The following is a 26,591-nucleotide window of genomic DNA, read 5'->3' on the forward strand; positions in this document are numbered from 1 at the left end:
CCCCCGCCCCAGGCCGCGCCTCGCGTAGGATTCCCCGCCCCGTTACGGTTTAACGCGCGACACTTCGCTGGAGTCCCGGGTTCTTTTCCATGATGTTACTTTTGTCATTCGTCCCTCCTGGGGGGCTGGTGGTCGGGCAGGTGAGTCTCTGTGTCCCCGTGGGGCAGGTGAGCCCTGTGTCCCCGTGGGGCAGGTGAGTCCCTATGTCCCCGTGGGGCAGGTGAGTCCTGTGTCCCCGTGGGGCAGGTGAGTCTCTGTGTCCCTGGGGGGCAGGTCATCCCTGTGTCCCCGGGGAACAGGTGAGCCCTGTGTCCCCGGAGGATAGGTGAGTCCTGTATCCCCACTGGACAGGTGAGTCCCTGTGTCACTGCGGGGTCCCCATTGGGCAGGTGAGTCCCGTGTCCCCACGGGGCTCTGGGGCAGCACAGAGCGGCTCTCACTCGGACAGTGGTGGCGGTTACATCCCGACTCTGTAAGGTGGGAGAAGGGAGCACATTAAAGGTTGTCCCTCGGTGTGAGCTGCCCTCTCTGTGTGTGCCACGCTCGTGCTGGCCGGGCACGGGGGGCCCTGGCTGCTGCCCTGGTCCCCCCGAAGTTGGGAAGATGGAAGCATCCCCTCGCCTCTCCTCGCTGCATCCGGCTCCTGTTGATATGCTGTAGATCCGTTCCCTTGTGCCCACTCTGAGTACCATGACGTAGAGTTAGAGATGACGAGTGTTTTTATTACATCTACTGTAATCCTGGCTAACCACCCGCTAGCAGGATATAGTAATGTAGTGCTTATTCTGTGAATAGTACCTGGGTTTTTTACATTGTACAGTCCCTGACACGGTTCCCCGGCAGTGGCAGGCATGCTCCACTCACACAACACTTGCTGTAAGCAATACCTCGTGGTATGGGAATTCTCTTTCAAGCCCTAAAACTATTTCAACTTACAGCTTGTTTGGGAAAAAGAAAAATTTCCATTTTTTTTGTAAAAATATATGTTTCCTGATTACCTCTTGCTAATAAATCTATTCTATCTCAGGGTGAACCGGGGTTTGTGATAGTTTTACGGGCGGGATAACGCCGGACCCGCCGGGCCGCGGGCCCCGCCCGGTGCCGGTGCCACGCCCGGTGCCGGTGCCACGCCCAGTGCCGGTGCCACGCCCAGTGCCGGTGCCACGCCTGGTGCCACGCCCACTGTCTGCCCCGCCCACCCCGCCCCTTGTCCCGCCCCCTGGCAGCGGCTCGGCCCGTTTCGACTCCGTCCGGCCGCGCTCGGCTCGGCTTGGCCCGGTTCGGCTCCGCCGCGCCCCGTCCGTCCCGGTTCGGCCCGGCCCGGCCATGGGCTGGCCCGTGCTGCTGAGCGCGGCCGCGCTCCTGGCCGCCGCCGCCGCCTGGGAGCCCTCGGCCGAAGGTACAGGGGCACCGGGAGGGCAGGAGGCGATTGGCCTGGCCTGGCCCGGCCCGGGCCGGCACGGCTCGGCTCGGCTCGGGCCGGCCCGGCCCGGCCCCGCGGTGCAGCGGGAGGCGGCGGCGGAGGCGCGGCGGTGCCGCCGCTGACGCGCCCGTTCTCTCCCGCAGAGGAGCGGCTGTTCAAGGCCTGGATGCTGCAGGTGAGGCTCGGGCCAGCGGCGCCGCGGGCGGGCACGGCCGGGCCGGGCCGGGCCGGGCCGGGCCGCCCGAGGTCGGGGTGCGCTGACGCGCGGTGTCCCCGCAGAACGACCGGCGGTACGGCCCCGAGGAGTACCCGCGCAGGCTGCGCATCTTCCTGGGCAACAAGCGGCGCATCGAGGAGCACAACGCCGGCAACCACAGCTTCCAGAGTAGGAGCTCCGAGCCCCGCCTGGCCACGGCCCGTGCCGGCTCTGAGCGCCACGCCTCGCTGAGCGAAGTGTCCCCTTTCTCCCCCTTCTAGTGGGCCTGAACCAGTTCTCGGATCTGACCTTCGCGGAGTTTAAAAAGCTGTACCTGTGGAGTGAGCCGCAGGTAAATGCTGGGAGTGCAGGTGGGCAGGGAAGGAGGGGGTGCAGGTGCACCCCTGAGGGGGCTCTGCAGTGACCTGCACCCGCTGCTGGGCCAGCACCGCTGGCGGTGCTGCCTGCAGTCCGCTGGGATCGGGTCACATCGTGTGCCACCAGCACTGGGGTAAGAGCGAGGTGAGCCCTGTTCCCCACCCTCACGGCTTTCCCTGCCTCCACCCTGCCTCCAGCCCAGCTGTCCCTTCTGCTGTCAGCTCCCTGAGCATTGGGCTGCAGGCTGCTGGTGACTCCCTGCCGCAGTGGCCAGTGTGTGTGGGCTGGTCGCCAGCCCTCACCCCGGGAGGGTGGCTGTTGTGGGCCACTGGCCTGGTGGCTCGCCACAGCCCTCCCGCCCCGCTTGCAGAACTGCTCAGCCACCAAGGGGAACTTCCTGCGCAGCTCTGGGCCGTATCCCGACTCCATTGACTGGAGGAAGAAGGGGAATTTCGTGACACCCGTGAAAAACCAGGTGAGGGGCATGTGGCACGGCCAGGGAGGGGCCGATGGCTGCGGGCAGGCGCCGTGCCCGAGGAGCAGTGCTGGGTGCCCGTGCCAGGGGGGCTCCCCCGGAGCTGTGCCGTGCTTGCCGTGTGCCCCGGCAGGGGCTGAGCAAAGGCCAAGCCCAGCTGCTGGCGGGGAGTGGAGGCTCTGCACTGCTGCCATGCCCCAGTGTTTTGGGGAGGCTGGTGAGCTGCAGCACCGGGAGCAGTTCCTCTCCCGTTCCTCATACAGGGTGCCTGCGGGAGCTGCTGGACCTTTTCCACCACGGGCTGCTTGGAGTCTGCCATTGCCATTGCCACGGGAAAGCTGCTCTCTCTGGTGAGAGGTGTTCCTGGTCTTGGGCAGAGCCCTTTGGGGAGCAGCATGGAGCCAGAGGGGCTGGAGGCTGCTGGGAGCAGGCGTGGGGAAAGAAGCCGTGCCTGGCCTTGCCCTCCAGACTCACTGCAGGCAGCACACTGGGACATGTTGATTTTTCAGCTCCCAGAGGATTTATATTGCTGAAGAACTAGAAAGACAGTAGCCACTTGCACAACTTAGCAGAATAACTGAGGGTTGGGTGTGTTAAAAACAAACATGACCTTTGGAAGACATCTCAGCCAGTCCTTCTGGGGGGGGATGGATTCTGGCAGGCATGAGGAGGAATGCCTCTGGCAGCCAGGGCATCCCAGGCTGCTGGCTCCAGGTCTTCCTTGTGTGCCTCCCTGGGACATGGAGTCACTTCCAGGTGACTCCCTCGGGTAAACCTGTGCTGTGGTGGTCGTTACAGCCAGCTGCAACGATCAACCAACTCTCAGTTCCTGCTGTGCAGTTGCTTTTTGTGTCACTGACTCTGAGCACAGCTGTGGGACAATCACTGACTCAAAACCCTTCTCTGCAGGCAGAGCAGCAGTTGGTTGATTGCGCCCAGGCCTTCAACAACCACGGCTGCAGTGGGTAAGTCAGAGAGGGTCAGAAAGAACAGAAATTACAGAAATTACTTGCATGCTGTGGTGGGCAGCCTTCCTCCAGATGTAGTGTCAGGATCCTTCCACATTATGGAATGGCTTTTGTCTTCCCTTAGCTGCAATGTGTCAGGGAAGGCAGCTTTGGATTTGGTTGCTTATTTTAATTTCACCCTCCCGAGAGGTTAGGATGTTTCACTAAATCCCCAGCATTTCCCAACCTCTGTTGCTCCTCATTTGTTAGTTTTTATCTGAGACGTTTCTCACACGGCTCTGATGGGCTCTGGGACAGCAAGGGGACTTCTGGCTGTTGTTCTGCGTCGGGTCACGTGCGCCTCGTGGCACCCTGAAGAACCCACAGAAACTTCAGCTTCCCCTTTGGGAAGTTCCTTGTGGCTTTGCTAGAGAAGGCAGAGAATAGAGCTTTCTGACAACTTCTGTTTTCTGAGAGATAAACTGTCCTAGAGGGACGCTTGGAGCTGAGCAAAGCCACTCTTGGTGCTTTTTATTTTTCTTGTGACTCCTCCTTAGGCGTTTCCACATCAGCACTCCCTGATCATCTCTTTTCTTCCCTCCTGAGATGTGCTTCTGGAAGGTGGCCAGGGAAGGGAGCAGCTGCTTGCTGGAGATGTGGGTGTCTCAATGTCCCCCAGCCAGGCTGGGCAGAGGGCACCAAAAAAGCATGGTGCCTTTCAGCATGCGAGGCTGGTGCTGTGTGGGCCAGCTGACCTCACAGCATCTGGACTCCTGGCGTTCTTCTCCAGGGATCTGGCACCTGGGGAATGAGGCGTGACCATGCCAGACTGCCCAGGCAGGGAGATGCTGCAGGCACAGACTGGAGTTTGTGCCTCTGCAGGCTCTGGGATAGTCACTGCCCTTCCCTGTCTCCCTGGCTGGTGGGAGTGGTGTGCAGAGTGGGGAATGCTGATGGCTTTGCTCTGCAGAAGCTGTGGCGCTACCATCTAAATTCATCATTAGCCTGGGAAAAATCTTTCTCTTTTTCTCCCTGACTGAACTGAGAATATCCACACACCATGACCATCCCAATGAGCTGCTAGCATCCTAACGGAGCTGTTGTCCCGCAGGGGCCTGCCGAGCCAAGCCTTCGAGTACATCCTGTACAACAAAGGGCTCATGGGGGAGGACAGCTACCCGTACCGGGCCAAGGTACTGCAGCACTGCCCGGCGTGGTGGGGGAGCAGGGCCTGGCACAGGCTGCCACAGCTCCTCTCTGTCCCCACAGAACGGCACCTGCAGGTTCCAGCCAGAGAAGGCCATTGCCTTTGTCAAGGACGTGATCAATATCACGCAGGTGAGGCCCCAGGGCTGCGTCTCCAAACTGCCAGGGCTGTGCCACGGGGGGCTGCTGGGATGCCCAAGGCGTGCTGGGCTCAGCAGCTGCAGTCTGTGTGCTCCTGGAGAGAGAGCTGCTGGGCACACTCCTGCTCAGCTGCAGCTGCAGCCTGTGTGCTCCTGGAGAGAGAGCTGCTGGGCACACTCCTGCTCAGCTGCAGCTGCAGCCTGTGTGCTCCTGGAGAGAGAGCTGCTGGGCACACTCCTGCTCTCCTGCAGCTGCAGCCTGTGTGCTCCTGGAGAGAGAGCTGCTGGGCACACTCCTGCTCAGCTGCAGCTGCAGCCTGTGTGCTCCTGGAGAGAGAGCTGCTGGGCACACTCCTGCTCTCCTGCAGCTGCAGCCCGTGTGCTCCTGGGAGGGAGCTGCTGGGCACACTCCTGCTCTCCTGCAGCCTGTGTGCTCCTGGAGAGAGAGCTGCTGGGCACACTCCTGCTCAGCTGCAGCTGCAGCCTGTGTGCTCCTGGAGAGAGAGCTGCTGGGCACACTCCTGCTCTCCTGCAGCTGCAGCCTGTGTGCTCCTGGAGAGAGAGCTGCTGGGCACACTCCTGCTCAGCTGCAGCTGCAGCCTGTGTGCTCCTGGAGAGAGAGCTGCTGGGCACACTCCTGCTCTCCTGCAGCTGCAGCCTGTGTGCTCCTGGAGAGAGAGCTGCTGGGCACACTCCTGCTCTCCTGCACACCTTTTGGAAGGAGGTGCTGGAGCCAAAACACAGGCCCTGGGTTCCTGCCTGCTTCCCACAGTGGGTGCCCCTCCAGGCTGGGACAGAGTCCCAGTTCTCTTACATACAGCTCAGCACTGGGTTCCTTGTCCTGCAGCACACCAGGGTTATCCATCCCCCGTGTCCTGGCTGCTGGGCCTGGACTGTCCCAGCACAGCCAGGAGATGATGAGGAGGATGACCCTGGATCCTCTCTTGCAGTATGATGAGGATGGCATGGTGGAAGCTGTGGGGAAGCACAACCCAGTGAGCTTTGCCTTTGAGGTGACGAGTGACTTCATGCACTACAGGAAAGGAGTGTATTCCAAGTGAGTGTGTGACCCTCATTTGGTGAGGTGAGGGCAAGGGGAACGTGTGGGGCTGGAGTCACTTGTCTCCCTGTTTCTCCTGCTGGATGCAGGAACACTGCACTGCATTCTCACACTTCTTTTGAGTAGAAAATAGGAAAAAAAAAAAAAAGGAGTAAACAGAGCCTTGATTTACTGGTTCCTGAGGGGATGAGAGTGCAGCACAGGGAGGAGGGCTGCAGGCTAGGAACCTGTCCAGCCTGGAGACCAGGGTGAGGTGGAATGAAGGTCAGTGAGTCAGGCAGCTTGGGAGACTCTGCAGCTCCCCATGGGGCTGGGGCTGTCCCAGGGCTGTGTCTGGGCTGGGACAGAGGCAGCTGTAGAACACATCTGGTTGCTTAGGGTAAGCCCCAACCAAGGAGGATTTTCCGTGGTATCAGGGCAGCTCCCGCAGTGCCAGAGCTCAGAGGGGCGGGGGTGAGAAGGGTGGCTGCCCTCACCCTGCCCCGCACCTGAGCTGGCACCTGGGCAGGTGGTGCTTTTCAGCATTGCTGCTCTCCACAGGGCAGCTTCTGCAGCACCTCGCCTCAGTCCTGCCACGTGGTCGGTGGAAAACAGAGAGAAAAGCCAGCTTGGGACACGAAGCAAGTGTCGAGCGTGGGGCCAGCTCCATGGCCAGGGCAGAAAGCCCTTGGAAGGCTGATCAAAGCTGAGAGCTGAGCGAGGCGGCACAGACACTGTTACCCAACAAGGGGGAAAGTGTGTGTTTGCAGAAATAGAAAAATACTGTGGAGTTATGAACCCTCAGACTCGCAGAGCTGCAGGGAAAATGCAGGGGAGAGGCTGAGCCTGAGGGATGTGCCCCAGGGAGCTCTCAGGAAGGAGCAGGTGGTGATTCCAGAGGCTTTGCTGGGCCAATAGCCACTGAAGCCAGCCTGCCCTGTGCCAGCCCTGGGCAGATGTGAGCTGTGAGGGCAGGGACATGGTCAGAGGAACATGCCAGGATAAGTTTTCCTGTGGATTTACAGTCTGAGGTGGATTTGAAATCAGAGTGCATGGAATAATTGGTGCTCCAGTGCTTTCGGCCCAGAGCAGCTGTTAACAGATCGGAAAAAAAAGAAAATCTGAGGTGGATTATTGATCTTTTCCTGTGATGCAGTTTGAAAATGTTTAAAAATAGATGCTCTTGAGGTGGGAGCATGTACCATGAGCTGTCTTCTTTCACACCACAGGCAGCAGCTTTCAGCAAGTGCAGTTTAAAGGTTGAAAATTTAGAGGAAACACATATTTAGACCCAAGAGCTTGCCGTTCCTGTGCAAAACACGAAGCAGTGCCCTTGAATTTCAGGGCAGTACAAACCAGCACTGGGAGGCACTAAGAGCTGCCGGTTCCAAGTGGGAAAATTCCTTTGTAGCTTGTCTTGGTGGGCCAGGAGCTCTAAAGTCCATGGATCCCCTAACTCCAGATATGGCCGGTAACTTCAGAGTGGAAAAACACAGCAGTGTCTCCTTTCCGTGCCTTCCCTCCCTCCTCTCCACAGCTGGGGGTTCAGAGCACCCCCAGTCCTGTCTGCAGAGCGTGGTCAGGACTGCTGGCCCAGCCAGTCCCAGGCTATCTGCAGGCTGCTTCTCACAGCACAGCCGTGTTGTCTCCCCTGCAGCCCCCGCTGCGAGCACACCCCTGACAAGGTGAACCACGCCGTGCTGGCCGTGGGCTACGGAGAGGAGGATGGCACTCCCTACTGGATCGTCAAGAACTCCTGGGGCCGCCTGTGGGGCACGCAGGGGTAAGGGGTCCTGCTGCCCACCACGCTCTGCCTGCGCCTGGGGACAGGCCCCACGGGCTGGGATCTGGGATGCCACCCACCCTCAGCCCCGGGCCACCCTCAGCTCTCCTGCTGAACTCTGGCAGCTGGGAGGACACGGGGAATGGTGCCAGGCTGGGCAGGGACACGGCTCACCAAGCCAGCCCTGGGGTCACTGCTCCAGCAGAGCCTTGGCTCAGTGGAGCTGCCGAGGTGCCCAGGGCTCAGCCAGCCTCTCCAGAGCTGCTGGATCCCTGTGGTGCCCAGGGCTCAGGGCACATTAAGGGTCTCCCGAGCCCCTGGTTCCCTGAGGTACCCAGGGCACATCCAGCCTCTCCAGAGCCCCTGGTTCCCCCGGCTCCTCCCTGCTGGTCACACAGCCAGGGAGCCCAGCTTGCACCAGGAGTGAGATCCCAGCTTCACAGGTGTTCCCAGCTGCAGGCGGGGTTCTCGGGAGTGAGATGTGAATTCTGGTTCGTCCGGGGTGTGAGGGGCAGGGGATGGCATTGCCTGCAGAGCTGAGGGGGAAGGGACCTCACAGCCCAGCCAGTGCCACCCTGCCAGGACAGGGACACCTCCCACTGTCCCAGCTGCTCCCAGCCCCATCCAGCCTGGCCTGGGACATTCCAGGGATCCAGGGGCTGCCCACCCTCACCTGCCACAGCAGGGAACGCTCACGCACAGCCGTTTCCCTCCCTTGCAGGTATTTCCTCATTGAACGAGGCAAGAACATGTGTGGTCTGGCCGCCTGTGCCTCCTACCCCGTTCCCCAGGTGTAGCACAGCGCCGGGGGACGGGGCTGCAGCGGCTGGGGGCCGAGTGCCGGCAGCGGGGAGGCGGAACGCGTGCCACACCCGCCTGCCGGAGCGGTCACCTGCGGAGCTGTCACCTGCTGGAAGTGTCACCTGCGGAGCTGTCACCTGCAGGAAGTGTCACCTGCGGAGGTGTCACCTTCCAGAGCTGTCACCTGCGGAGGTGTCACCTGCCGGAGCGGTCACCTGCGGAGCTGTCACCTGCTGGAAGTGTCACCTGCGGAGGTGTCACCTTCCAGAGCTGTCACCTGCCAGAGCTGTCACCTGCGGAGCTGTCACCTGCTGGAAGTGTCACCTGCGGAGCTGTCACCTGCAGGAAGTGTCACCTGCGGAGGTGTCACCTTCCAGAGCTGTCACCTGCGGAGGTGTCACCTTCCAGAGCTGTTACCTGCCAGAGCTGTCACCTGCCAGAGCTGTCACCTGCGGAGCTGTCACCTGCTGGAAGTGTCACCTGCGGAGCTGTCACCTGCGGAGCTGTCACCTGCCAGAGCTGTCACCTGCGGAGCTGTCACCTGCTGGAAGTGTCACCTGCGGAGGTGTCACCTGCAGGAAGTGTCACCTGCGGAGCTGTCACCTGCCAGAGCTGTCACCTGCGGAGGTGTCACCTTCCAGAGCTGTTACCTGCCAGAGCTGTCACCTGCGGAGCTGTCACCTGCTGGAAGTGTCACCTGCGGAGGTGTCACCTTCCAGAGCTGTCACCTGTGGAGCTGTCACCTGCTGGAAGTGTCACCTGCAGAAGTGTCACCTGCGGAGGTGTCACCTGCCAGAGCTGTCACCTGTGGAGCTGTCACCTGCCAGAGCTGTCACCTGCGGAGCTGTCACCTTCCAGAGCTGTCACCTGCGGAGCTGTCACCTGTGGAGGTGTCACCTGCGGAGGTGTCACCTGCAGGAAGTGTCACCTGCGGAGCTGTCACCTGCTGGAAGTGTCACCTGCGGAGCTGTCACCTGTGGAGGTGTCACCTGTGGAGCTATCACCTGCCAGAGCTATGACCTTCCAGAGCTGTCATCTGCCGGAGCTGTCACCTGCGGAGCTGTCACCTGCCAGAGCTGTCACCTGCGGAGCTGTCACCTGTGGAGGTGTCACCTGTGGAGCTATCACCTGCCAGAGCTATGACCTTCCAGAGCTGTCATCTGCCGGAGCTGTCACCTGCGGAGCTGTCACCTGACAGAGCTGTCACCTGCTGGAGCTGTCACCTGCGGGCGGCTTGGCTCGCACACCCCTCCTGCACCTGCCTGCTCCAGCCAAAGCCCGGCGTGCTGCTGCGCCCCTGCCTGGTTCCCTCCTCCTGCTGCCGTGCCCAGGCGTGCCCAGGTGTGCCCAGATGTGCCTGGGTGTGCCCCGGCATGCCCCGGTGTGCCCAGGCGTGCCCAGATGTGCCCAGGTGTGCCCGGGCGTGCCCAGGCGCGCCCAGGCGTTCCCAGGTGTGCCCAGATGTGCTCGGGTGTGCCCAGGTGTGCCCCGGCGTGCCTCCACCCGCCCGTCCCCACCTGTGGGGAGCAGAGGGACCGCCCGGTGCCGGGACACCCCACAGGGTCCGATGTGGGGCACACGGAGCTCCCCCCGCCCCTCGGGTGGCTTTCTTTTTGTTTTTGTTTTTTTGCAATCACCAGGCGTCGATTTTAGCGATTTTAAAATTTTCTTTAAAGGTAATTTCCCTGTTCTTTAAAGGAAGGATGAATGGGTGCTGTGATTTGTACACTTTTACCGATTTTCATGAAATGCCTGCTATATTTTGTAGTAAAAACCAGAGTGTTTTAATGCACACAGAGAAGAAACGGGTGATTTTTATTTAACCCACCAACGAAGACGCCAGAACCTCGGTGCCGGTTCTGGCCAGGCGCTGGGGAAACGAAGCCGCGTGTCAGCAGGGGCACGTCTGTGCAATTTCACGGTGAAATGCCTCACTGACGGCAAAGCTGCCTCGTCACCGGAGCGCTGAGCCGCGACCTCCGAGCGGGGCGGCTGAGGGGCTCGGGCCCCCGGCGCGGGTATGACCGCGCGGAGCGCTGAGCGCCTCTCGGGGCTCGGGCCCCCGGCGCGGGTATGACCGCGCGGAGCGCTGAGCGCCTCTCGGGGCGGCTGAGGGGCTCGGGCCCCCGGCGCGGGTATGACCGCGCGGAGCGCTGAGCGCCTCTCGGGGCTCGGGCCCCCGGCGCGGGTATGACCGCGCGGAGCGCTGAGCGCCTCTCGGGGCGGCTGAGGGGCTCGGGCCCCCGGCGCGGGTATGACCGCGCGGAGCGCTGAGCGCCTCTCGGGGCCGCGGGGCGGGAGCGGGCCCGGCCTGAGGGCGCCGCCGCCATTTCCGGCGGCACCGCCGTCCCTTCCGCCATGGTGCCCGCCCCTTCGCGCGTCACTTCCGCCCCGTCCCTCCCGGCCAATGGGGGCCGGGGCCGGTTTTGGCGCCGAATGCGAAGCGCGGGCGGGAGGCGGCGGGCGCGCAGCGCGCCCCCTGGCGGCGGGGCGGCCCCGCGATGGCGGCCGTGCCGCAGAACAACCTGCGGGAGCAGCTGCGGCGGCACTCGGCCCGCGGGGCCCTGCGCGCCCCGGGCCCGCCGCGGGACCGCCCGCCGTGAGTACCGCGCCGGGCCGGCGGGGCGGGGCGGCCGCCGCGGCCGGGGAGTGACGGGGGCTCGTCTCCTTGCAGGGGCTTCACCTTCAAGAAGGCGCCCCGGGGCCTGGCCGCCGCCGCGGTGCTGAGGGACAAGGACGTGAACACCTCGCTGGCGCTGCCCGCCCCGGCTCCGCCGGACGCCAAAGCGCCGCCGCGGGGCTGCGTTCCGCCCCCCGGTCCGCGGCCAGCCTGTGCCCCGCCGAGCCCCGCCGGGGCGGCCAAGGGCCCCGCGGCTCCCGGGGCGAGGCCGGCGGGCGCCGCTCCCGCCGGGAAGGCCGGCCCCGGCTCCGCTGCCGGCCCCGGCTCCGCTGCCGGCCCCGTTATCACCATCGGCGATGAGTGGGATGACATCGACGACTTCGACCTGTCGGGCATCGAGAAGAAGTTCTCCCGGCCGCCCGTGGTGTCCCCCAAGGGGCCGCCGGCCCGCCGCCGGGAGTCCCCGCGGCCGAGCCCCGGCCCGGCCCCGCGCGGCTCTCCCGGGGCCGCGGCGCCCGAGGCCGAGCCGCGGCCGTGCTCGCAGCGCTCCGTGGTCTGCCTGGAGGACCCGGCTCCCTGCAGCGGCAGCTCGGCTGCGGAGCTCGGCTGCGGGGAGGAGGCTCCTGCCGAGCCCCCCCGGGATGCGGACAGCGCCGGGGCTCGCCCAGGTAACGGCTGTGGGAGCTGCCGAGCTGGAGGAGCAGCGCTGTCTGCAGCCGGGGCTTGGCTGGGCCGGGCAGCACTCACGGGCAGCTGCGTGCTCGGCACTGGCAAGCAGCCCTGATTCCGTTCTGGGTAGCCGCAGCCTGGGAGCCGGGCAGCGTTCTGCCCGTGCAGGAGCAGCAGCTGCTCATGTCCTGCGGTTACGAGACTTATGGCATTCCTGAAATGGTCAATAATCTATAGGGATGCTATGGAGACAAAAGCACTTAGAAAATTCAGACGGGAGAGACATAAAGTCATCTTACACTTAAATGAAATAGTGAACCAGAAAAAGTGATGGCTCTCCATTTTTAACACAAACATAAACACCACCAAAGAACTCCAACCCTCAGTTATGATCACAAAATTCCTGCTTGTCATTGCTTTGGCACCTCTGTCCCACAGAACTGCTTTATTTTAGATTCCTTACCCGCTGTGTTTTGAAACTTTGGACCATTATTTGGAAAATTAACATGTTTGTGCAACTGAATAATATCAAAGAGTGTTCTGGGATGCTGCCCTTACACTGAGTGGTGAAAAGATTTGTGAACTGTGTTTTTGCTCTTAATATTTTGTTGTCGTTTCCTTTTTCTGTGAAATTAATTTTAATAAGTTAATGATATTGACCTCTCTTCGTAGGATTTGTCCTTTAAGACACAATACATGTTCATTTACCTTCCAATTCCAGTACAGGGATTGTGCCAGCTGATGACTCTGCACTGTTTTAAGGCTAGGATTTAATATAATAGGAGCTTTTTATAGAAACAGGTGTTTGTAGAAATAGTTTTTATAGAAAACTATTGCAGAAAAATAGACCTCTTCAGTGTTTTACTTCTGCCAGGGACAGGTGACTGTAGGTGTAGCTGTATCACTTTTCCACTTAAACGAGGCTTTGTGGGGATTTGTCTGTCTGTTTTAATGGGGGAGAAAAGGGAGCAGCAAGTTCCATCCTTTAAAAGTCAGCAGCTGTATCAAAGGAGTGTTTTGAAATCTGGCTGCTCATCTTCCCCCTCTGTTTGTGGCAGGCTGAGTGTGCAGTGTTGCCCAGCAATATCAGTGCCCTTCTCTTGCAGCTGCTGGTGCTGAAGGGCGTCAGGACCAGGAGCCACCGAGGGCTGGGAACAGCTCCCCAGAACTGGACGAGGCCACCTGGCCGTGGGCAGGTGCTGAGCTCGAGGAGGATGACCTGGACATCATCCCTCCCTCCCCTGAGGAGGAGCTGCCTGCCTTCTCCCCCTCTGTACAAAGCGCCAGGTAATCACAGCTCACTGCTGAAACCGGCTGGTGCGTGAGTAGAAAAGTACCAAAACCAGCCCCAAGCTCCTGCTTGTTAAAGAGGCGCACCTCGGGCTCGTGTCTCTCTGCTGCTCGGCAGGTTGGTGCCTGGCAGCTGCAGTTAATGCTTTATCAAATACTAGTTTTGTGGCCGATGTTTTGGGTGGCTTTCACTCCAGAAAAAAGCAGAGTGACTTTGATAGGGGGATGGGAGGAAATTCCACACGTTGGTACACAGGATGAGTGACTGCTCGGCTCTTGGGTTCTACCTGGGCCTTCAGGAATTTATCTTTTCCACGCATCTTAAATCCCGCTGTTCTGTGGAAGTGCCTCAGTTTACAGAGATCTGTATTTTCAAGGCTTTTTCTTTTGGTGTTAGCAGTGTTTTCAGAGACTCTCCCACTGGTGGAAGGTGCACAGCTGGCAGCTCCGAGACCAGGCAGGAGAAAGTTCCCACAGCACATCCTGGAGGTGACCCCAGTGCAGGGGATTCAGGTACACAAAATGGTTTGGAATTTCATCTGTCTGATTTTGGGGATAGTTTGCAACTATTTATTATCCTGTGTAATGCAAGAACGTTAACTAACAGATGGAGAATGAACATCTGTAGATGGAGAGTTAACATAAATAGTTGGATTATACACAGATAATAAAAGACAAGGTCAAAAATATGTAGATTCATTGGGTTCCTGCACACAGACACAGTTTCTTTATGCACATGGACTAAAGATATTGGAAGTAAATTGTCTAGACTGATTTACTGCAATGCACTGTCCTCTGGGAGAGTGGTATCCTCCTGACACCTGTTCTGATGACAGTGACTGTGCTGAGCTCCCTCCCTGTGGCAGGTGAGGCCGTGCCTGTGGCCCCGCGGCTGTACGGAGTCATGGAAGCCATCTGTGAGCTGGTGGATGCCATCCCCCTGCAGGAGCTGCAGGGCCTGGGCTGTGCCCGAGCCCTGCTGCAGCACAGGGACCTCAGGTAGGCTGGAGCAGCTCCGTGTGGAGCAGGGAGCTGCCTGCAGGTGTCCCCAGCACACTGGAGAGCGAGGCAGGAGGGGCTTTAGGGAGCTTGGAGCACTGGCTGGGCGAGGAACAAAATACTGCCAGTGTTAGGGCTCCCTGTGAGCTGCGGGAGGGAGGATCCAGTTCCACAGGCAGCCTGAGGAGCTGCCTGGCACCGGCTGCTTCTGCACCCACAGGTGATGTGATGTGATGTGATGTGACCTGCCAGGTGTCTCCTCAGGTCTCCTGCCACGGGCATTCAGCTGCTGTTGTCTCCCCTCTCGCTGACTGCAGGGATGGTGATTTCTCCTATTGTCCCTGAACTTGTCACCTTCCAATGGAATTATTGCTGCCACAACCTGCTGCTCTGTCTGCTGCGTCATCTGATGGCACAGTGCATGGACAAAGTATTGGGATTTGGGGTTTTGGTTAGATTCTTCCTGGACTGGGACCATGAGCTTCTGTAAATGTTCTCAGTACAGCAACTTATTTTATTTCTTATTGCCGTAGTCAGACATCATCTTTAGAAAATACCAAAAAACATGATTTGGTTCAGGCATACTTTTAACTTCAGGTTTTGCCTCTAGGGATTTATTTTTTTATATTCTACCTTGCCTGGGTCTGTTCCTTGCTTTTAGGAATTCATTTATTTGTGTCTGTAGGGATGATGTCACAGTTTTGTCATTAGTTTCTTCTGGTGGTAGTCTCTCTTCCATAAATTTGTTTGAAATAATTTTCAAACATGGTGACTCAGAACACGGTGGAACCACCATATGTTTAATAGCAGCGAGACAAAACTGTTTAATGACTGCTGTAGAACTTGGTAAATCATGGCTTGTGACTAAATACATATTTTTTTCGTTCTTCTTTCCCTTATCTCTCCCAGGAGAAAACTGCTGGCTAGTTCTGTCAGTTTGAACCAAAACGGCACGAACACCACGTTTCCTAGAAGCTGGAAGTCTCCCATGGAGCAGGGCCCTCGTGTGTGTCCGGGTGCAGGTCCAGGTTCTGGCCCAAGCTGGAGCTTCTGTTCTGACAGGAACTCCCCCAAATCCACAAACCTCCCATCGGTGCTTTCCGTTCATTCCAGCAACTTTTCTGCCCAAACAAACCAAACCTTGGACAGCTCTTGTGCCTCAGAGCAGAGTGCTGAGGAGATGCCCTGCCCAGGCACTGCGGAGCTGCCTTGTCCCAAGGGAGGTGGCAGGGAGGGAGCTTCCCTCAGGCTCAGCCTCCAGTCCTGCGACAGCAGCTGGGACCAAAGTCCAGGAAGGAGGAATGGGATCCAGCCCCTGAGCAGCACAGCCCTGAAGGCCCGGAGCACAGCTCCCACTGGCAGTCCTGCAGGGAGCAGCTTGGGTGCAAACGATCCCGACTTGGAGCTGGACGCCTTTGACATCGATGACTTGGATGAGGACTGGGAGAGCTCGCTGCCCGCTCCGGCCGCCGCAGCACCGGCCACGCCGCTGTGCCCGCCTGTCCCCAGGGGGCCACCTGCCAAATCCCTCTTGTCCAAGATAATGTCCAGAGCCAAAGGGTCGGCTGTGGGATCCAGTCCTGCTGCTCCAAAGCCAGGCCTCCCGATGGCAACAAAGAACCATCCAGGTGAACTATACTCCTGAGGATTATTGAGATTTTCCATTTTTAAATTCTTATTTGTTTCTTTTTGAATCTAAGACCAAGTAATTACTGCAGATCACATCCATGTATTTTGTTTCTGTGGAGGTTTCTTTTGGTTCATTTTTTGCAAAGTCATCTTGGGGTTTTTTTCCCCACTAAATAATGCCAGACTTGAATATTCCCTTCCTGTGTAGGTTTCAGGCTGCTGGAAGATGAAGCTGCTAAAATTGGAAATGAGGGTATTTCTGTGCTTTAGTTAAATAATGATTCTGCAGCTTTTGATTCAAAGCTGTACAATGGTTTTCACTGCAAAAGGTTCCAAAATGGGTTTGTGGAAGCAAACTCCGTCCCCCTGGGGCCCAGGGTTGGTCAGTGTCATTTCAGGTTAATGTAGGGACAGGCTGGCAAAAGGGGAGGTGAAAATCTGAGTCACAGAATGGTTTGGGGTGGAAGAGACCTTAAATCCCACCCAGTGCCACCCCTGCCATGGCAGGGACACCTCCCACTGTCCCGGGTGCTCCAAACCCTGTCCAGCCTGGCCCTGGGCACTGCCAGGGATCCAGGGGCAGCCACAGCTGCTCTGGGCACCCTGTGCCAGGGCCTGCCCACCCACAGGGAACAATTCCTTCTGTAACTCGATGTCATAACTTATTCTAATTACATTTTTTTTGTCTTCCAGATCCAGTGGTTCATAACCCTGCACTGGAGCGTTTCAGGGGTATGAAATTTCCCCATTCTGCAGAAATGATGAATATATTCCACAAGAAGTTTGGATTGCACTGTTTCCGGACAAACCAGCTGGAGGCCATCAATGCTGCTCTGCTGGGGGAGGATTGTTTCATCCTCATGCCCACAGGTACAGGGTACAGACCTGCAGCTCCTTTTGCAAGCTTTGGGACAAGCTCTTCTCTTCCCCTGAGCTGCTGGAATTCTGTGACTGCAGGATTTCAGGAGTATGGTTGCACTGGGGTATTTTGAGTGAGGGGATTGAATTCCTGCCTTCCTTAATAATTCACACACTAACTGTTTCTTATCCTACAGGTGTCATTTAGTGACAGGCATTGGTAGAAAAGTATTGTTTCCAAAAGTGCTGTAAAATGGGAAATAAGGAGTAGGTTTCCATCCCTTTTCTCTTGCTACCCAGCACTTGCTGTGTTGTGTCTGACCCTCACAGGAGGTGGGAAGAGCCTGTGCTACCAGTTACCAGCCTGTGTCTCTGCCGGGGTCACCATCGTTATTTCTCCGCTGAGGTCGCTGATCATCGATCAGGTTCAGAAGCTGAAGACTTTAGATGTAAGTTCCAGCAGCTTTATTGAGTGAAGCTGCAGGTAACTGGATTAGAAATCTGAAATTTTACAGCAAATCTTGTGTCTCCCAAATATAAACTGCGTAAATAGATTAGATGGACGCTGTGAACGGCACAGGAAGTTGCCTGGGAAGAGCTAAATTGGATGAACTAAAATATCTCTCTAAGAGATCTTAGAGTTCACCTTGTTTCGCCGCTCACCACAGGCAGGGACACCTTCCCCTAGCCCAGGGTGCTCAGATGTGTGTTCCAAACGTGTGTTCCCAAGGCTGACTGCTTAGGAACTGGTTTGTAAGGAGAGATTGAGCTACATTTGGAAGTTCTGTTTTGCATGTAATAAAAATCAATATGTATTTATATGTTTTGTATAGATTGCTGCAACATACCTGACTGGTGACAGAACAGATGCTGATGCCTCAAAAATCTACATGCAGCTGTCAAAGAAAGACCCTGTCATAAAGCTGCTGTATGTCACCCCTGAGAAGGTCTGTACTTCATCTTCAGTTGTAAAACCGTAGGGGCTACGAGGAGGGGATTGCTGTGAGGTGCTAAAAAACTGCACTCAGAGTAGGCTTCTGGGGAAAAAAATGCTGAGTTTTAGATAACTCATTAAGAGTCTATACAGATGTAACTAATTTCGATCAGTAATTAGCCAAGAATAAGAACTGAGTATCTGTAAAATGTAAATTCCTAAAACAAGCTCCCATGCCCAGCTGTTTCAATCTATCTTGATAAATATTAGTGTTAATCACTGTCCAGTAGCTACTAAATCCTCACTGCTCTGAATAGGGTAATACAGGAAAAATGCAGCATTGTCAGGGTGTTAGGAGATTGTCAGAGCTTGCCTTGGGCTGCATTATATACTGCCTTAAAAATATGTTATTGCACAGGAGCTTTGTAAGAGGGGGCTGGTTAGTGTGCTGGTTGTGTTTCTCTCTTCAGCATTATTTTTCTGTGTTTCCTAAGTAATTTAAATTTACTGAAATTTCCTCAGGATGAGGGGCCTTGGGATAGGTGATCCCAGAAGCTGGTGGGAATCCCACAGCAGCTGCTTGGTTAGAACGCAGCTGACTGGGATCACCTCTGTGCCTTGAGGACTCGGCTGCGCAGGGCAGGGCGGTTCTGCAGCGTAGGACAGTTGTTTCTGTACTCTCAGCCAGGCCAGTGACACTTTTAGCCCAGGTATTTTGCTTTCCATTGCCACTGGTGGTGTGTCCCAGGTGTGTGCCAGCAGCCGCCTGATGTCCGCCCTGGAGAACCTCTACGACCGGAAGCTCCTGGCGCGTTTTGTCATTGACGAGGCCCACTGCGTCAGCCAGGTAAAACCTCCCCGTGTTTTCAGGAGTGCCAGAAGACTTGAGTTGCAGCATTTAACTCAGTTGCACTTAAATTGTGTTTTCCAACCAGTGGGGCCATGACTTCCGACAAGACTACAAGCGCCTGAACATGCTCCGCAGGAAGTTCGGCTCCGTGCCCATGATGGCCCTCACTGCCACCGCCAACCCCCGCGTGCAGAAGGACATCCTGAACCAGCTCGAGATGCTCAAGCCACAAGTGTGAGTTGCTCAGCAGGTTTCTGAAACCGTTTGTGCCACAGAAATTTCGAGTGGAAAACTTAGTGAAGTAAAAAAGCCTCACAGGCCCATCTGAAATCCTTGTGTAGCTGTATCTGATTAAATTAAATTAAATGAAATGCATGCATGGAATTTATTAGGAGGTAGATAAAAAATATTAACGTAAGAAACAAGCTTTCCAAGCCCTTCCTTGCATGCTGAAGGAAGCTGTTTAACACAACATAACTGTACCCATAAGGCTGACAAGCACCATGAACTGTCGCATTTCAGGTTTACAATGAGCTTCAACAGGCATAACTTGAAATATGATGTGTTGCCCAAGAAGCCAAAGAAGGTGGCGATGGATTGCTTGGAATGGATTAAAAAATATCACCCCCGTGAGTACTCAGCAGCCTGTTGCCCACAGGCCTTTTCGTGAGCCGCTTCTCAAGGCAGTAAAAGCTTTTATAATGCTGTAATAGTGATATATTTACCAGAAAAGCAAGATGAAGGTAAAGTGATGTTACTGAAAATGGGAATCAGATTTATGTGTGCTCTAAAGTTGAGAATTTAAGATGGAAAAGTAAATTATGGTGATGCTCTTGAATAAACCCTTCTGGAGCTGGCAGAGCTTTTAGGATCATGTCTTCAGAGCATAAAGGTCACCCAATATCTTAATTGTTTAATTGTGTTTGTCTGCTTATCTGTATTTCCCCTTGAAGTTATCTTCAGAGATTCCCATCTTTCTAGGCTCACTTTGGAGTCCTGCAGCTCCTGCTGCTGGAACTGGATTACACCAATCTCCCTCAGAACTTCTCCCATGCTGTACCCTCAGAGAGCATTTACTAGACTGCTGTAACTCTTGAATTATATAGGTTTTGTTCATGTATTCGAAATCCTGACATTGCACAATACTGATGAGGAAAGCATTTATTTATTCCACCTCACCAAAAGCCCAAAAAGACTGTGTAGGAAAAACTGTCAAGACTATCCGATACTAATAAAATAAGTTCTATGGTGGAGCAGTTATATCTTTACTCTTATCTTTATTCCAGCGGGGAGAAGTCGGTGTCTGCTTGGCAGGTTGAGCAGGGAAAGGAAATAAAACTGTATTGTAGTTCAGATTTCTTTTCCCCTCTCTTTGCAGATGACTCTGGGATAATCTATTGCCTTTCCCGGCACGAGTGTGACACCACAGCAGCCATCCTGCAGAAGGAGGGGCTGGCTGCCCTGGCCTACCACGCCGGCCTCACCGATTCCAACAGGGATCTTGTGCAGCAGAAGTGGGTTAATCAGGAGGGATGCCAGGTGAAGAAAAACCGGGAGGAAAAGGGGAGAAAATCTGGGCACTTCTATCCCTCTTGGCCTGGGAAATAATAGGGAAATTGTGCAGTGTTATCACCAAGTGCAGTATTGAATAACTGATCCCAACAGACCTGCTGGGGCACGGCAGCCACCTTTCAGTGGGAATTTTGTGAATTAAAGGTTGTAGCACTGTACCGAGGCGTGGTACTCCAGCAGGGAGGACCTGAGCAGTGCACGGCTTCAGAAACAGCTCCTGGCACGCTGCTGTGCAGAGACTGGAATTTGGGTTTTTCCTGTGTCTGGAGTGGCTCCTCGGAGAGGAGGGGAGGTTGTTGCTGGTTTGTGCTTGTTCTGCACCGTTACAGCTGAAATTCTGGGTCCTCCAGGTTTCCTAATCCAGGTCACTCGTCTGCAGTGTTGCCAGGAGTGATTTCCATAATATGTGACTAGAACTTTATGATCTCCTTCCCAGGTGATATGTGCAACAATTGCCTTTGGAATGGGCATTGACAAGCCCGACGTGCGCTACGTTATCCACGCGTCCCTTCCCAAATCCATCGAAGGTTACTACCAGGAGTCTGGCAGAGCTGGCAGGGATGGAGAGATGTCCCACTGCCTGCTCTTCTACAGCTACAGTGACGTGACCAGGCTGAGAAGGCTCATCCTGAGTGAGTTCTCCTCTGGGAACTTGGAGATGACATTACAGCAGTCACATTGTCACTGGTCTCATTTAGCCTGTGTTTCTTCTCTTTTACAAGTGCTGTGGACAATTCAGTATTGCAGGGAGGGGAGAACTGGGTATCCTTACCTAGATGGTTTTCATTCAGGTGTCAGGAGCAGGACTTTTGTCACTTGTACTTAATTTTGGTCAAAACCACTTTGCCTCACAGAATCATGGAATTGTTAAGGTTGGAAAAACCTTTAAGATCCTCAAATCCAACTGTCAGACCAACTCCACCCCCCTGTTTGCCACTAAAACATGTCCTCAAGTGCCACATCCACAAATTCTTTGAGCACTTCCAAGCATAGTGACTCCATTCAGGGCATTCTGTGCCAGGGCTTTGCTACCCTTTCTATGAAGAAACTGTTCTTGATACCTAATCTGAACCTCTCCTGACACAGCTTGTGGCCACTTCCTCTCATGCTGTCGCGCTTACCCTTCTCTTGACTTTTGTCATCCTAGCCTTATTTCCCTTCTCCAGTTCTCTAAAACTTCAGAGATAAAATCTGTCCTACATGTGTTCTGTGCTATCCCACTCATCTTTTCTTGAGCAAAGCCAATATTGCGTTTTCAGCCAAGCCAGTATTGTGGGTTTTTTAAGCAAAGCCAGTTTTTTCCGCGGTCCATGGAGACGCAGAGGTGCAACTTTAACAAGCACCATTGAATCTGCTGTGTTTCAGTGGAGAAGGATGGGAACAGCCACACGAGGCAGACCCACTTCAACAACCTGTACAGCATGGTGCACTACTGTGAGAACGTGGTCGAGTGCCGCCGCGTCCAGCTGCTCGCCTACTTCGGGGAGACCAACTTCAACCCTACCTTCTGCAAGGATCACCCAGAAGTGATTTGTGACAACTGCAGTAGAAAGAAGGTAAACTGCACAGGTTTTATTTGTAGTGGGTTTAAACTGAATTTGAATTTAGCTGCATCAAGAAGTGCTTACACGACCTTTGGGAAGGCAAATGGAGAAAATGAATAAAAGTCCTGTATTTTTGAGATGCTTCCAGGTATTTTCAGGGTTTAACCATGGACTTGTGATGCTCCTCTTCCTGTCAGAGGCATAAGGATGTTCCCTGTAGGAGGCAGGAGCTCAGATCAGATCCACTGCAGTGACGATGGGGAAATCCCTTCGGCTGCTGTCCTGGTGTTTTCAGGGCAGCTCTGTACTGCCAGAGCAGCATGAGGGCCACATTAGGTGTGCACTGCTGAAGGTGGTCCAAACATATGGGGTTATGCAAACTTAGTAGCAGAAGCAGAAGGGAAGGCGGCTGTGGAGGCCAGTAGGGAAGGGATCCTGATCAGTTTTGTACCTGTGGATATTGTTTCTCAGCTTTGTGTTCGAAGCATTCCCTTATACAGCTGTGATTGTAACCAAATTTGACAAGGATAATGCATATTTAGTCTCATTCTAATGTTCTAGAGCATGGCAAAATAATTACAGGAATGCTTTCCAAATGATTTACCTTGATTCCCAGTATTTACCCAGCAATCTTGCACCTCACTCTACACAAATAACCCCAGGGAGATTATATACAGTCAGCTGGACTGGTTTTGTGTTATCACATCCAGAATCCCTGTGACTGTATCGCTGTAGGTTTCTAACTAGGAAATCACGGTTTCTTTATTTGGAGCAAACTCAATTCACAGCTGAGAAAAGCTCAATAATGAAAACTGAGGTTGCCAGTAACAACTTGGATTAGGGCAGAAGCACGTAGTGGCACGTCCTGATCAGGTCTGACTTAACAGGATTATAAATCACGGAATGTGACCGAGGACGTGAAGGGCATCGTGCAGTTTGTGCGCGAGCACTGCGGGCAGGCAGGGCGGATGAACAGCAGGAGGAATCCAGGCTCTGGCAGGTACACCCTGAACATGATGGTGGACATTTTCCTAGGTGAGTCTGTTCTCCCAGAAACTCCTGAATAACCTGGTGCACAAATCCCTGACCAGGAATCAAGAGGGTTGTGCAATGCCAGCAGGTGTTTAAAAAAACCGTGTATTTTGCAAAGTTAATTTTCCCAAGAATCTCTTGGTGGTAAGTCATCCAAAATAAATGAAACTGAAGATTTAATCTATTTCAGGTTGCTATAGTGATAATATTGGTTTTCCAGTGTTTAAAGGCTTTTTTGACTGTGAATAGACTGCCTTGGGAATCTCCCACAGGTCTGTAAATGCATGTACATGGGCTTTGTGAGCACGGGCTCATCCTATGCTTTCTGTTGCACAGGTTCAACGAGTGCCAAGATTCAGTCTGGAATATTTGGGAAGGGGGCTGCCTATTCGAGGCACAATGCTGAAAGGCTGTTTAGAAAACTGGTCCTGGACAAGATCCTGGATGAGGATTTGTACATCACAGCTAATGACCAGGCAGTGGCATATGTCGTTCTGGGAGAGAGAGCTCAGGCTGTGCTGGATGGGTCACTCCAGGTGTGCAACTATTTAGCTTCTTGAAGGCACTGTTTTAAGGAAGGTGCTGCAGTTTTCCTTTAGCATATCCCCTCGGGTAGCTTAAACACAGTTTGCCTCCAGCTGAACTAACGTCTGGTAGATGTGAGGAACAGAATCCAACGCATGCGATTCCTAGCCCAGTATTCCAGTATTAATGTTGTGGGGCAAAAAGTGAGTTTGAGAGGCTTGGAGAGGTCTAAATCTTTCTCTTCTTCCCCACCCATCTGATTCCTGCTGGACAGCGAAGGAAAGTTCTGACCCCCACAGAAAGATGGCCAAGAAGAGAAAAAGAAGAACCAGCACTCCCTTCTTCATTTTCTAGTCTGTTTTTTCCTAGTCATTGGTGGGATCTGGTGGAATAGGCACTTTGTGAAGGTCATGGAACAGTCCCAGGTTTCTTGAGGCAACACCTCCTCTGCCTTAGTGCTGTGTTTGGAGCAGGACAGAGCCCTCAGCATTACCCCAGTGACCTCTGTTTGAAGCCAGCTCGGAACTGGGCTCTTGGAAGGTTTTCCTTCTCTCTAAACTCTGCCAGCCCTTGGTAGAAGAAATTGGGGTGTGGTTGAGTAGCCTGTAAAAACTTACTTTAAAAATGTGTGCTGGGTGAACAGCTTTTTTTGGTCCACCAGAGGATACTCCCTGTTTCCTGTGCTGTGTTCCTGTGTTACCAGTCAGGGTGTGCAGGAGTTCCCTGGCATCAGTTATGGATGGCTCGTTTTAACAGGTGGAGTTCCACGAGACAGAGAGTGCCAGTGCCATCAGAAGGCAAAGGGCTTCCATGGCAAAGATGTCCCAGCGGGAAGAGGTGGTTAAACAGTGCCTCAGTGAACTTACAGACACCTGCAAAACCCTGGGCAAAGTCTTTGATGTGCATTACTTCAATATTTTCAGTACTTCCACCCTAAAGAAAATAGCAGGTAAGGTCAGCTTTCTCAGAAGTCCTTTTGGGTTGCTACATTGAGGGGCATGGAAAGGAATTTCCTTCAGGGTATCTTTGTAAAAAGTTATTTGTTTGACATGTCTGAGGGGTGCTTTGTTGTGCTGCAGAAACCTTGTCCTCAGACGTGGAGGTGTTGCTGCAGATCGATGGTGTCACAGAAGACAAACTGGAGAAATACGGTGCAGAAATAATTAAAGTGATGGATAAGTACTCAGAACGCTCCATCCCAGGTGTGCTTTGTAGCTCAACGTGTACTTCCTGTTCAGTGCCTGTCTCTCCTCCTCTAGCAGATGGTTGGTTTGAAAGTTACCATGATTTAATCACAAATAACTCATTTTTACAGTTCAATAAATTCAAAAGGGAGCAATCACTTTCAGAATACACCAAAGTCTTTCTGCCTTCCCACTAGAGGTAAATTCAGGGTGTATCCAAAAAACTGGGGATGGGGCAGTGCAGAGGAGGTGAGGAACAGCCAGGACAGATGTTGTGACACCACCAGTGTGTTCTGGTGATACCTGAGTTAATTTTCCCTCTCTGCCGGGGGATGGGGATGGGGCCATGCAGAGGAGGTGAGGAACAGCCAGGACAGATGTTGTGACACCACCAGTGTGTTCTGGTGATACCTGAGTTAATTTTCCCTCTCTGCCTGTGTGCAGAAGATGCTGCCTGCCCAGGGGGGGACACAGCCACGGGGAGCACGGGCTCGCTGGGGAGCGATGGAGAAGCAGAGGATGTAGGCACAACCTCCAGCTATTTTGGCAATAAAACGAACCAGAGGAGGAAAAGGAAGCGGCCGCCGACCTCTAGGGACTCCAAGAGGAAAAAGACGAGTGGTGGTGGCAGCCAGCAGTTCCACCCCAGAGGGTATGTGCCCGGGCTCACTCCTCACTTCTCTTTGCACAGTGATGATCCCAGAACTGCAGTTACCCCGCTGCAGTTTCTTGGGTGTGGGCTTAAATAACGATGATAAAATTATCTGGGTGCCTGGTCAGAACTGCTCTGCTGTGCTTTTCTGCATGCTTGCCTTTTAAAGCTGGTGAGGAAGGATGTTTAACAGTTGTGCTCACACTTGACTGCTGCAGGCTATGCAGGGAACACTACATTTCAGTGCTCTGCCTTAGCTAGCATTAGCAGGCTCACCGGGTTCCTTGCTTGAAATGATAAAGAGGTCTTAAAACTTTGAACATTTGACGGAATGTTTGAACTTCAGCCCCTTGTTGATTCAGATTCTCCTTCTGACTGTATCATGCCAAGCAACACCTGCACCTGCTGTTGGTTGGTCTTGAGCTTCTTGGGCAGATCTGCTACTTCCCAAGGATTTCCCCTTCCCTGCCCCAGTTTTTTGTCATTCTCCTCCCTGTTTTTTGTAGCAAATGGTTTTCCCAGCCCAACAGGTTTTGTCCCACCCTTGGCACTTTCCCATCTACTGGAGTATCTGTCATTAGCTGCTGCTGCCTCTGAAGTGTCACTTGCTGTTGCTGCTCACCCTTGGGTAAATCCCAGAGCAACAGCTGTGCTGTTGGCGTTTCAGAGGTCGTTTCGCAGCCATGTGTGTTAAAAAACAAGTCAATTTTACAAAATGAGTGTGTAGTCCTCTAGAAAACGCAGTGGTGGTGCCAGTGTGAGCGCTGGATGGTGCGGGGGCCAGGGCAGGTGCCACAGGTGTCTCACACACACATTCTCTGATTTTTGCAGTGGCTACAGCAGGTACAGAAGGACCAAGAAGCTGCCGAGTTCGAAGGCTCCAGCTTCCTCTGGTGCCAGCTCCGTGTCCTACAGCATTGGTGGCACACAGGGAGCTGCTGGGAAGCTGGCCATGATGGCACTGCCCAAACCCAAATCCAGGAGCTTCCTTCAGCCTTCGTATTCCATACTTTAGCTGGGAAATGCAATTCCTGGATGAATTTCCCGAAGATGGAATCACTGTTTATTAAATTTTTTGTTTCATTTGCTGCTGCTGAACCTTCTGGGACTTGTGTATTTGTTGAATACAAAAGCTCACATTAAATAAGTATTTTTTAACTTGTCAGTTTATTTGTGCCTTTCTATTCTGAGTGGTTCTGGGAACTCTACCCTGTTGGAGACGCTCTTCCCTGTGACCCTGCTTTACGGCCCCCTTAGGGACATGATCATGACCACAGCTGCTGGGGGCTGCATGTCCCCAAAGCTGTGGCTTGCTCCTGCCTCAGTGCTCCAGAGCTGGGAGCTGGGCTGCTTCTCTGGGAAGAACAGGTTGGGAAGGAAAATGGATGTTTTTAACTTTCCTGTTTGACTCCCCACATCCTGGAACTGGGAGTGTCTAACCCTGCCCCGGGTGTGCTTTTTTCCTCTTCCTCTGGTTTTCTTTTTAAACCGCGATCCTGCCGGTGCCGCGGCACAGGGCGCAGGAGCTGCCCTGGGCCCAGGCGCGGCGGTGCCGGTGTGAGGGCGGCTGTGCAGCGGGCAGGGCAGGGCCAGACGGGCCTTCCCCTGCGCGCCTGGAGCCCAGGATTTCATCCGCTGCTCCCGGGCAACGAGTCCGCACGGCTGGGCTTGGGGGGACCTTAAAGCTCGCCCCAGCCACGGTAGGGACACCTTCCACCATCGCAGGCTGCTGCCAGCCCCCACCTCCAGCCTGGCCTTGGGCACTGCCAGGTGTGCAGGGGCAGCCACAGCTGCTCTGGGCACGCTGTGCCAGCGCCTCACGCCTTGCAGGCGGGGATTTCTCGT

The 26,591-nt window shown here is 54.7% G+C and overlaps 2 protein-coding genes across 3 annotated transcripts; both read left to right on the top strand.

Moving 5' to 3' along the window:
- The first annotated feature begins 1,219 nt into the window (after positions 1–1,219).
- Positions 1,220–10,350, top strand: CTSH (cathepsin H). The gene is made up of 12 exons (XM_068203449.1): positions 1,220–1,399; positions 1,567–1,598; positions 1,703–1,808; positions 1,901–1,971; positions 2,368–2,472; positions 2,736–2,822; positions 3,382–3,437; positions 4,531–4,612; positions 4,689–4,757; positions 5,716–5,822; positions 7,462–7,587; positions 8,309–10,350. The coding sequence occupies exons 1-12, from the start codon at positions 1,327–1,329 to the stop codon at positions 8,382–8,384; spliced, it is 990 nt and encodes a 329-aa protein (XP_068059550.1). The 5' UTR covers positions 1,220–1,326; the 3' UTR covers positions 8,385–10,350.
- A 1,310-nt stretch (positions 10,351–11,660) lies between these two features.
- BLM (BLM RecQ like helicase) lies at positions 11,661–25,916 on the top strand. 2 transcript variants are annotated; one of them, XM_068203450.1, is made up of 20 exons: positions 11,661–11,676; positions 12,784–12,964; positions 13,365–13,480; positions 13,834–13,966; positions 14,876–15,594; positions 16,289–16,465; positions 16,784–16,902; positions 17,287–17,400; positions 18,136–18,234; positions 18,323–18,471; positions 18,760–18,866; positions 19,616–19,776; positions 20,246–20,441; positions 21,175–21,365; positions 22,241–22,388; positions 22,722–22,921; positions 23,667–23,859; positions 23,990–24,112; positions 24,539–24,746; positions 25,578–25,916. In XM_068203450.1, the coding sequence occupies exons 4-20, from the start codon at positions 13,872–13,874 to the stop codon at positions 25,759–25,761; spliced, it is 3,183 nt and encodes a 1,060-aa protein (XP_068059551.1). In that variant the 5' UTR covers positions 11,661–11,676; positions 12,784–12,964; positions 13,365–13,480; positions 13,834–13,871; the 3' UTR covers positions 25,762–25,916. The 2 variants fall into 2 exon arrangements, with proteins under 2 accessions (XP_068059551.1, XP_068059552.1); XM_068203451.1 differs by having other exon boundaries at positions 13,368–13,480.
- Positions 25,917–26,591: the final 675 nt, after the last annotated feature.

This window comes from Anomalospiza imberbis, chromosome 13, assembly GCF_031753505.1.
Source record: "Anomalospiza imberbis isolate Cuckoo-Finch-1a 21T00152 chromosome 13, ASM3175350v1, whole genome shotgun sequence".
Classification (NCBI taxonomy): Eukaryota; Metazoa; Chordata; class Aves; order Passeriformes; family Viduidae; genus Anomalospiza; species Anomalospiza imberbis.